Raw genomic sequence first — 12,015 nt, 5'->3', positions numbered from 1 at the left:
TCATACATCTTCCCAGGCATTGTCTGCCTGGGCAAAATTTAGATTATGAGTTCTTTTGGACTCACGAATTTCTACGCTTTGTTAGCTTGTTTTAACAAGGAGGCTGGTAAATTGGACCTGATATCTCTCACCTTTACTCATTACAGCCTTCTTGTTCAAGTTAGGATCCAAAGCACAAAACTCTCTCTTGAAGACAGCTACCACCAGTAAGTTGCCTTACTGGTTATGCATTCTGATATTATAGCAGAACAGTCACACTATTTATGCAGCAGGAACTAACCAAACTAAAGAAAATGGAAAACTCACATCCTTCACAACTTTTTTTTTTCTTATATGTGTGCTTTGTATTTTAGCAATATTACAACAATAAAAACAAGTGGAAAAATAAAGAAGAAACCATTTTAAACTATAGCTGTTTATCTCACAGAGCATATTTACCTCACAGCATTGCATATTAGCTGACTAGAGGTTAAAAAGTTTAGTGTTTTTAAGTGGTACTTCAGAGAAGATCTCAGTTCTATCTCTATGTGGTCTCTTTATGCTTAAAGGAACTTGGTCCCACTCCCTTTCTACAGGTGTAAGCTGAAAACTTATAGTCTTCAAGAACCTAACTTTTCCAGACTAACCATTAGGATAAAGTAATTGTATTGCTATATATTATATTTTAAAAACCATTTTTCTCTGTTTTAAGAAAGAAAAAAAAAAAGATAAACAGAAAGGAAGAAAAAATGGTCTTTCAAGAGTAGGTGCAGGGTTTCTTGTATGCTGTAGGATGAAGTCAGGCAAACGTGTTCATGGCATGCCTGCAGCAGCAGCTCTGCTATGACGAACTATGAGAAAGCCCTTGATATTTGAAAAGTTTCTTATTGAGAATTATGATCTTACAATAATCAAACACAGGGTAGAAAAGAGGCTTCTGAAAAACTTAGTACCCTACACTCTCGAAGATGCAGTAGCCATGATACCTGTTTTGTTTCCAAAAAATGCTTCAATAATGTTCTCCGGACCTCTGCTAGTGGAGGCTTCCTATTTTCTCTCAATAATCTGCTCTAGCACTTTATTTCTCATGTCAAGCATGAATCAGTCTTGCTGTAATCACAATTAAAGATTTGTTTTTGCCCTATCCACTAAAGACTCAAATGATATTCACCTTAGAGTGGAAGAATTAAAAAAGTCTACTCAGTTCACAAATGGAGCAAAAATCCACGAAACAAGGATATGTAACTTGTGTGGGTTCATTCTTTGCTGCTTTTCACATGTTATTCTCTGAGCATAAAGTTATCATTATTGAATATTTCTTTCATACTTTTGTAGTTCTTTCAACCTGTCTACAGAGGACACAGAAAACCTCTGGTCCATACTTTTTCAGAAACAGTGCACAAAATCAGAGGCAGTATTCCTGCCAAGGCCTTTTAGCAACAGTAATGCTTAGCATGTCTTGCAGTAGCTGGCTTAGGTACAGCCCACAGTGCCTGCCTTTCTCAAAAGCCACCAAGCAGACACGGTTGTTCTGGCATGCAGGAAAGCAGCCAGCCTGGCCTGATGTTAAACTGGCAAGCCAACAGTGTGAGGAAATGCTGGACATCGCTCACCATGTGAAGGGAGGAGTTGGCTGGTAGCTGAAGTCAACAGGGGGGTCAACATCAATAAGGGGGTAAACCACAGGGTGAAATACACTAAAAGAAAGTGAATAATGGGTGAAGAATGTCAAAAGATAATGAAGAAGGGGACTGACTTACAGAGAGTTGTGGTGGTATCACAGATTAAGGTTGAAATAACCAAATGTGCATGTAAAATTTGTAAAAAATAAGGGCCAATGGAGAAGCAGTAAAGGGTAGGTGAATTCCTTATTTGGGTGGGGAAAAAGGGGGAAAAAAAAAGGAATATAAGGTAAACCAAAGGAATGCAAGTTTTTGGCGTCTCTGTTGGTCAACTCTGTACCTGACTACAACATGCTGATGTAATAATAAACCATAATAATAAACCAGAGTAATAAGTTTTTAAAACGAACCTGTTGTTTTTCATATTTTCTCTATCTGACTGACTTCTGCTGATATATCTCTGAGTTCTAGCAAGACAGTGGTGGATGAACCACATCTTTCTAAAAGAATTTAGCCCCCCAGAAAACCATCATTTTCCAGTAACAACCTCTTCAGTTTTTTCCAGTCTTTTACATATTCTTTCATATATTTTGTGTCCTAATCGGCTTCAACCTTGGTTTTCAGACTCATTCTTCAATATGGCAAGATCATTCATATATTTAACACGTTGTTTTACAGCTTAATGTCGGCAAAATTAGTAGGCTTACTTTTGCTAATGCACCATAAAGGCAGGATTCAAGGGAACTGGATCCATGTCAGACCTCTTCAGCACTTCTAGTCAATATGTCAGTTTTGAAAGTGAGTAATCTATACCTAATGTCAGATTATCCAACAAAATCTGTACAACCAAATCCATATAATACTTATTTAAAACATTTTAATGTCATAAGTTGTCAAAAACCTTGCTGGAATCAAGATATGTCGTAGCAATATCCTGTCCCACATCCTCAGGATATGTTACATGTTCATAAGAGAAGTTGTCACTATTTGTTATTGACAAATCCTTCAGGACAGTCCTTTGTCATTTTTCTGCTCCACACAGGTATTTTGTTTATTTATTTCAAATATCTTTAAAGGGATTGAAGTCAAATTGACTAGTCTCTAATTATCCAACTTCTTCTTTATTCAATTAGCAATCATAATGTTTGCCCCTTTCCAGTTGTTTAGAAATGTCATTTGGCAGACACAAATCCCCTGAAAAAATCATGATTAAAGCTTAAGTCTTAAAAACATAAAAACTCTCCAGCAAACAAACCAAAAAGCATTGCAAGTTTTTTTTATCTTTACGGGGAGAGAACTGGCTAATTTACTTTCATAAAAAATAAAAATCAATTCAGCAGTACGTATTTTTTGAAAATTACGTCCCAAATATAACAAAGAATCAAGTGCTTTCAAATCTCTGGATATTATAATAAGTTATATGAAGCAAAATTAAAAGTTATGATGCTTAGGTGCTGTTTATCATTAATGGCACAGGTTACCTAGACACTTAAAACCAGAGCTTCAGCAATGCTACTTATTAACTACCTTCCAAATTTGTGTAATTACTGAATATTTCTTAAAATCCTGTAGTCCTTGGAGTAACTAACATGACATGTCCTGGTTTAACTAGAACTCGCCAAACAATTTCCACAGACGGTCTGGGATTTTAGCTTTGGAGGAAATAATTTCCAATAGGCAGTTTAAATGCAAACACCCTGCTTTGGTGGGAAAAAAGGAATTTAAAAATGTGGAAGTAGCTGAACCAATTAACTTCCTGACCTGGTACTATTTATTTTAACACTATAAACATATCAGTAATAACTACAACTTCTACTACCTTGCCTAATACCTCTGACTTTGGGTCACAGACACTGGGAAAAGTTATAGAATCAGAGAATCATAGAATATTCTGAGTTGGAAGGGATCCACAAGGTTCATCAAAATATAAATTGCTGCCTTGCACAGGCCAAGAATCACACCATGTTTGTTTGACATCTTTTGGCAAAGAGACCCATAAATAAAGCTGGTTTAGACCCAAGAACCAATATCTTCGTCCTTTCCCATTTTTTTTATTTAAATGCATACAGAATTCATTATGTTCTGGAGATTCAGTTTGCAGTAAAACCAGTCAGAGGCAATATAAAAGACAAAGAAGAAAGCCAGGTCTAACAAAGTAATTTTTAACATTCTTGATAACCCTGAATCCTAGTTTTTTAACGGCTTGTGAAAAACAGAATCTGAATGAAACCTATCCACATCTAACCTTCTCCCTTTATAAAAGGTTAAGTTGGACTCTAAAAGCAATGAAGAAAACTCACCGCAGGCAACACAGTAATGAAAATCTAAGGACCTGTTTAATTCTTCAGGAATGTCTATTCTCAAAAGGAAAGATAAATTTGCAGCTATCACAAATTTTACTTCAAGGCAGTTCCTCAAGTGACCTTCAATTTCTTAAGGTTATCCTTTCTCTAAACTTTAAATCAATTGCCTTAATAAGAGTTATTCAGGTCTGTACAAACATTACATAACTGATGGTAATAGGCTCCATTAATCTAAGCCAGAACAATTCCTCTTCTGCTTTCAGTTATCATTGCCAAGTTTTATATGTTGCCTTTGTGATATATATATATACTCGAGAATTCACCTTTTGACTGATTTTAAAGCAAATTTTCACAGGACAATTGTTCACAATTGCTTCTTTAATATTTTTATGTTTTCTAGTTTTGTTTACCTGATCTGCCCAAATTCATTATAATTTTTTTTCTCACTTTTTGGCAGAGAGCAAGCCAATGTTTGTTGCTGTCAGTTGTACCTTAAATTTTCAACTTTTGAAATAAAGGTCCTGATCGTCCTTCTTTTCATACTTGGAATGGAAAAAGGGGGATAGATTTGTACTGCCTAACTTTAGTCACCTGCTTTAGAGAGTAGGTTGAGGCAAGTCAAGATAGCAAAAGTGGCTTTTTCAAAGGATGATTTAAAGCACTGATACCAAGTTCCACATTTGAACAGCTCTCTGGAACAGAATAAGTTTCTGCACTGATTATTTAGGCAGTTTATGGAGACTAGCCTATTTATTTAGGAAATCAAATTATGTATCTAGTGATACGTATATAGTTGCATGACCTCAATTTTTTTGAAAATTGAGGGAGAGTATGTCTTCCTTTTTTTAACTGAAATTATGTCTGCCTAAACTGATAAAGAAAAAACTTCAAATAGTTACTAAATTACTTGCAGTAGACAGTTCATTCAACAAAAGTTACCCAAATCAAATACTTTCCCCCCTGGGATTCATAATTACCTGTTTTTCATATTGGTTTAATTAATAATTAAAAGCCATGGCAAAGAGAGTAATTAAAGCACAGAATTATAGAACAGTTTGGGTTGGAAGGGAGCTTTAAATTTAACGGAGGTCAACCCCACTGCAAAAAGCAGGCACATCTTCAACTAGATCAGATTGCTCAGAGCTCCACTCAACTTGACCTTGAATGTTTCCAGGGATGGGGCATGCACCACTGTTGCATTGCACCCCCACACCCAAGTAGGTGTTTCCATAGTAGGAAAAGAGTTTAAGGTTCACCCGAGGAGTTTAAAGGAAGAATAACCAGAAACTTCTGTTCTTCTCCCACTGTAATTGGGTCAGTGCCAGGACAAAGGCACCTGTTGGACCTTTTAGGTGTTCGCCAAAGAAAGCAGCTATTTTCTATCAGGCAGCTTGCCAAAAAACTCTCCTAAATCATTGACTACATAAAAGAGAGCACGGAGATTCTCAGAGCTTTTTCAGGGTGTCTTAGCAGGTATAAGGGACTTCCCTGCACTGTGCATGGCTTTTATTTTGTTTTGTATGGTTTGTTATTTTCTCTTTTATTAAAACCTTTTCGCTTTCTCAAAACACCTCTGATCAAGCTGTCTTACTAATTATTATTAAGCCATTTCTGGGAGGTTGCTGGTCAACCCTCAGAGCTTGATACACCTTTATGGGGCTCATAACATGCTGGCCTCATGCAGAATTGTATCACACTATCTCTCTGAGAAACCTTTCCCAGTGCTTTACCACCCTTAATGTAAGAAAAATGTCTTCTTTATGGCTAAAGTAAATCAACACTCTTTCAGTTTAAAATTAGTACCTTTTGTCCTATCACAATATGTTCCAAAAGTTTGTCCCAGTCATTCTTATAGGCCCCATTTAGATACTGAAACACTGCAATAAGATCACCCTTCTCCAGGCTGAACAGTCCCAGCTCCCCCAGTCTCTCCTCATAGGACTGGTGTTCTCTCCCTCTGTCTTTGTGGCCCTCCTCTGGATCTTTTAGAGCTGGTCCATGTCCTTCTTATTTTGGGATCCCCAGGGCTGGATGCAGAGGTAGAGGGGTCTCACAAGAGCAGAGTAGGGGGCAGAATCACCTGCCCTGACCTGCTGGCCTCTCTACTTTTGATGCAGCCCAGGACACAGTTGGTTTTCTGTTCTCCAAGTCCTTCCTGCCTTTCAAGTGCTTTATCACAACTTCTAGGAGGATCAGTTCCATGATCTTGCCAGGAACATGAATGAGGCTGACAGGTTGGTAGTTCCTGGGCTCCTCCATTCTATCCATTTTAAAAATGGGTGCAATGTTTCCTTTCTACTTCTCACCAGGTTCTTCAGCTGACTTCTATGACTTTCCAAACATCATGGAGAATGGCTTGGCAACTACATCAGCAGATTCTCTTAGGACTCTGGGATGCATCTCATCAGGTCCCATAGACTTAAGCCTGTTCAGGTTCCTGAAGTGGTCACAAACCTTGTCTTTACTTACAGTGAGAGGAACTTTGCTTTCCCATCACTGATCTTGCAGTCCATCTACTAGTCAGTTTTAAAACTTACTAGATGTGTATATGCAAGCTCTAGAAATTTTCCAACAATGTAATCACACAAATTAAAAAAATTGGATAACATAATGGAAATCTTACCTGGTCAGAGGGAGAACAGCATTTATTTGCCATTTTCATCTATGAAAAAGAGATGGAAGAACACATAGAGTTAATAATATGCTGAACAGCTTCTGTGATGTAATTAGCATTGATTGACTTAGTTATTGAATACTACATTAATACTTTCCAATTATATTTGTAAGAAATTTTATTATTCAGTGCTTAAATACTAGATTTTTACTATTATAGTGAATTTGCAAAACCAAGGACTTGAAAGACAAAAGCCTTTTATCAGAGTTTTCCTTAAATACCGCATAATGATTTGTATTTATTAATTTAACTTTGCCAGTCTGAGTGAAAATAATATACTGTACTGTAGACATCTCACTTAGGTCTCAATTTAACAATTGCTTAAGCAGATTCTTAACTGAGGTCTGAAATTAAGTCCTTGTGAAATGATGACCATAGAGTATAAAACATGTTTAAAGATGAAATGAAAATTGCATGGGCTTTCCTCTTAGTTGACGTTTCAAGACAAAGTTTTTCCTCTTTGTTTAGATAATGAAGAGTTTTGATCAGTTTTATTTTTCTATGGCAGTCATAGTTTGTACCATTTGAGTTGTGGACAAATACTGACATATATTGTACACAAATACTTCTTTAAAGTGTAACATTTTTTAAAGTTCAATTTTATTAAGTGTAGATAAGAATTTAGAAAGAAATAAATTAGAGTGGAAAACCAGATTCCCTATGTGCTAGAAGTGAGCTGAAAACTGTCCTAGAGTTGATGAGTACTTCCAAAGGACCTTGTTAAAAAGTCAGTTTTATTAGAAATGAAAGATTTGTGATGGATGACCAAAACCCTACACCTATGCACTGGGAAAACTACAACTTCCATAGGAAATGAGTATTTCTTGTATCCTGGGCATACCAGATTTGTAAGATCAAATCTGTGGATGTAACTCAGTTAATATGGTGATGCCATTGACTGCTGTGATGGGTTGACTCTGGCCAGTAGCTGAGTAACCTCATAGTTGCTCACTTCCTTCTCCCTACCAGCAGGAAGAGTGAGAGAATAGGAAAAGCAGAATCAAGAAAAAATTGTGAGTCAAGATGAACAGAGCTTAAGTGAAAGAAAAAACCAAAAATTCAAGTGGTATAAATGCAATCACTCTCTGCCTCCCACAAGCAGGCTCCAAGCAAGAGCCATCTTGGAAGACAAAACCACACCTCCTTTCTCCACCATGTCATTTCAATTGCTGAGCACAATGGTGTAGAATATCTCTTCGCCCACTTTTGCTCAGCTGTCCCATAAGTGTCCCTTCCTAATTCCTTGTTCCATCCTTTGCTGAGGTGGGTGGGGTAGGTCAGAGTGAGAAAAAGCCTTCATCCTGTGCAAGCACTGTTCAGCACCAATCAAAACACTGGTGTGTTATTAACACTGTTTTAGCCACAAATACAAAACACAGCACCTGCTACTATGAAGAAAGCTACCCCCATCCCAGCCAGACCCAGTACATCTGTATGGTCCAACAGACTTACTGTTATGGTAATGAGTGAGGCCTCAGGATGTGTCAGGATTTATACACACACACACACACACACTTGCACCTAACAGATGACAATTATAAGTCGTTGTCCTCCATAGAGTGAAGTGTCTATGATTATAAACAAAATGACCTTATGACAACAGGAGTCTAGACTATATGGACAGATGGTGATAGCAATGCTCGTGGCTGTAGGAGCTCTCTAATCAGTCTTAACTCATCATGGGGCATCAGGGCTTCTTCTCCCTCACATGCTCACTTTTGCAGCCCTTTGGAACTGAATTGTGCAGTTAAACAGTGACAGGTGTGCTGGTGGATCAGACAGCTAGGAGTGACTGAGGGTCTGAGATAGACCAAGCTGCCTGGGGTATCTGCCTGGCCTGGTTGTCACCTTGGGCTGTGTGTTGGGAGATCCTGCCAGGCTCTTGGAGTGGCCCTACCAGCTCCCTGCCACCCTAGAGGAGGAGCAGGGACTACCACAACAGCGGTGGGTCACAGGCTGCAGGTGCTGGCACCCACAACTTGAAACAGGCAGGGGGCAACAACAAGGATGGAACTGAAATTCAGCTGCTGAGCAGGCAGATGGGCCCCAGCAAGGCTCCTGGCAGGTCACGCACACAGGTGTGCCTTCCTCAGCCTGGCACAACTGCAGGGCTGCACTGTGCCTGAGCTGGCCTGGAGCACTGGCCGGGAGGTGTCTGGGCTTCTTGGTGCCTGTGGGGCTCCATCAGTAACAAACCAGCTGGAACTCAAAAACCTCACTCTGTAACCTGGTTAAAACAAACTGGTGACATGCCCAGAGTTGCAGAAGGAAGGATCCCCGGTCTGATTTGGTGGTGGGCTTAATCCTGCTAGAGCAATTTTGCATGACATAATGAAAGGACATATAGAATACTTCAATGTCAGTAGAAATGCTGATACACCCTGCCTATAATCAGGTACAACCTTTCTCCTATGCCTCAGACACAAATACATACACAAAGTAACTATACAAAAGCCATATTGTACACACAGAAAATATAATTTCCTTTCAAGGGTGTCAAAAACAATACTCAAAAATAAGATTACTATAGCACAAACCAGGGCAAGAAAATGAGTTCAGATGTGCCTGGAAAAAAGTGTGTCAGACTGGCCATGCAGATTTTCTGCACTAAACAGGTAGAATATTGTGAAGAGCATCCTCGTAACCAGCTCAGCTTCCCATTGGTAAGGATAATAGGGAAGAATGCTTTGGACTCTGCAACTGTTCACTGCACAGACCACTCATTCCCTATTCAAAGCAGGATGGCTGCAGCCTCGATGTAGCTGTGGGGAGAGGAGATCTGCTTCTATATCATATTACATCCCAGAGTCACTCTTCACCTGGCGCCACACGTGCCCTTCACGTGTCTCCAGAGCTGGTGCAGACAGACAGGAATACAAATGGGATACATTTACCTTGCTGGCAGCGCATGAGCTCTCAGCGCTGCAGTATAGAAATATGAGCTGGACACAGCAGGGGAACTAAAACAAAAAACCTGGGTCTGCAAAGACTGCAGGCAACTTGGAAAATGAACTATTAAGCAAATAGTAATTCCTCTACTCTGTTCTAAATGGATACATACGGGGCAGGAACTGAAATGATTCAGAACCGTTTACCTAAGTCTAAATACCTCCAAGGCTGGGATCTATCTCACATATAATATACCTTTTTCCTCTTTCAAGAAAACAGTGAAAGTGAAGGACCTTGATAGGCACCTATTTCTTCCTAGCTGCATTTGTATCCTATGTGACTGCTGACTGCTTGGCTAAGTTTAGGGAATATGGGTCCTATCCTTACTGACTTCCCTTTACAACCTCTACAGTCTGATCTGTGGTACTTTCAACTGGGAATTTTGCATTTAAAATGACAAAAAGCAGCAGTGAAGAAATATGTGTTTTCACCCTGGGAATAGAATTGTTTATCTAATCATTGAGGCAGTCAAATTTGTATACTGTTTCCTATACACATGGATTTTGTTTCCATCTACATGTACCCCACATTCTGCTGTGTAAAGAAAGCATGACCTTCTCAATCTTCTTTTTTTTTTAATGCATGTTTAAAGCTCATATTTCATATGTCTCTTCCTATTACAATAGAAATTTCACACAACTGCAATACAGAGTATCACCCAGATATGTGTTTACATGAAGAAATAAGAGAAGGTTTACGGACTACAACATCTACAATTAAAAAAAACTGTGATGGGCATAAATGTGATCTGCACTAATAACCCTACTTTAATATCAAATTTTAAGTTTCTACCATCCTCCAATGAAACTGTTAGAATGATTTATAAAAATCAAAAATAATTTTTAAAGTGGAACAAGCTCATCATAACGTGTTCTCTGATCTGCTTATGACCTACTCATTTATGAAATTTTTTTTAAAAGTAACACCATTAGAGTATATTGGAAAAAGCACAATACCTTGAGAAAGTTTTAAATATAAGAAACAAATTTCTATAATGTAAATGAATTGACAGCATTACCTTTAGGTGCTTCTACTTATTATGACTAAAGTTATGTTCAGTGCTGTATTTCAAAGAAAGTAATTAAGATCCTTGAGAAAACCTGCATATGTCTAATAGCTGCCAATCCAAATTGTGAAAACCAGAGAGAGAAATATAAATTATCCCAAAAACCTTTCTCCTAAAATATCATAGCCATTACAGCATTGTCACTTCAGCCTACAAAGAACCCTTCAGCTGAAGAAATTAAGAACAGGAGCAGTGAGAAGCATCTCACTAAACGAGTTAACTCATTTCCTGTGCTTCTTGTTTCATCATGGAAGATTCACTGCCAGTTTCTGTTACCCCTCTTCCTTCAGTTTCTTCAACTGTACCTCCTTCTGCAAGAAAAGAGGTGTATGAAGAAATAAATCTGAGGTGCTGTATTTATTTCTGCAAAAAGTAAACGTAAAAAGCTTTGAGAACACTGAAAATGAGGACTGAATCACAAAGGAAGATGATAGGGTAGTTTCATGCTGGTAGAAAAGTATGTGAAAAAACAAAATACGAACAGAGAGATGAATAATTTGGGGCAAGGGTCTTGAGAAATAAAAGTAAATGCATGTTGCTTGTAAAGCTGACTCTAACTAGGAGATTTTCTGAGCTAAGCATACAAAGCATGTATCGGCAATGATGGCTGAAAAGACACCCTTAAGTTTTTATCCACTTTGCGGCATTCTCTGTGCTCCTCTGTCATCTAAAAACAAAGTCCAGGCTGGCACCAGAATTATTATTTCTCATCTACCAAGTAACACTCTCAAAATAAGCTAACATACACTCCTATGCAGTGACAATTTCTCACATCTCTGCTGTTGAAAGATGACTCCTCCTATACACTTGATCCCCAGAGAGCTTGCCTTTGTACAGAAGTTAGATGTTTCAGTACTTCAGAAGAGTAGTCTGACATTAGCAGAAGTGTCACATTGTGGCAGAGCTATTTTTGCACTACCTACACTAGGACTGTCTCCTGGCATCAGCAGGAGATCTGACAAAGAGCTGCTGAACATGACTGTATTAGGATAAAATTAAAACAGGAAGTATATGAGGGTAAAGTGATACAGGAAAGATTGGATACACTGTACAAAACCAATCCCTATTAGAAGCTCTTTAAGAACTAAAATCCTAAAAGAAATTATTCCAAATGTCATGCAAATATGTAGGACAAAAAAAAATGTATATGAGTAACACAAATAGGCACAGATTAAGTAAGAATGACTAACGTGCAAGAAAAGTTGCTAAAGTCATGAAACAAGTACCAGCAAAACAAAATGTAAAACTGTGTGGAAGTAAAATATGAATAATATTAAGTACTGCTTAAAAACCTAGTAATAGCTCAGGTAAGGATGCTGACATTATGCTAACAGTGTTAGAAAAAAAGTCCATTGTATGGACATGTATCTCGTAATTAAATTCCATACTGAGATAATGGTGTGGGTCAGAATAGGAAATCAA

General features: G+C 38.2%; 1 protein-coding gene across 1 annotated transcript in view; it reads right to left on the bottom strand.

Moving 5' to 3' along the window:
* Positions 1-12,015, bottom strand: part of SNTG2 (syntrophin gamma 2) — a 219,053-nt gene that overhangs the window by 42,929 nt on the left and 164,109 nt on the right. The window contains exon 11 of the mRNA XM_066179844.1: positions 6,528-6,566. Coding sequence (XP_066035941.1) covers positions 6,528-6,566 — 39 coding nt within the window. The remainder of the gene's footprint in view (positions 1-6,527; positions 6,567-12,015) is intronic.

This window comes from Chamaea fasciata, unplaced genomic scaffold (genome assembly GCF_029207755.1).
Source record: "Chamaea fasciata isolate MVZ Bird 193981 ecotype frontalis unplaced genomic scaffold, bChaFas1.0.hap1 SCAF_3, whole genome shotgun sequence".
Classification (NCBI taxonomy): domain Eukaryota; kingdom Metazoa; phylum Chordata; class Aves; order Passeriformes; family Sylviidae; genus Chamaea; species Chamaea fasciata.
The sequence above is the reverse complement of the archived record's forward strand: the minus strand, read 5'-3'. Positions and strand labels throughout refer to the sequence as shown.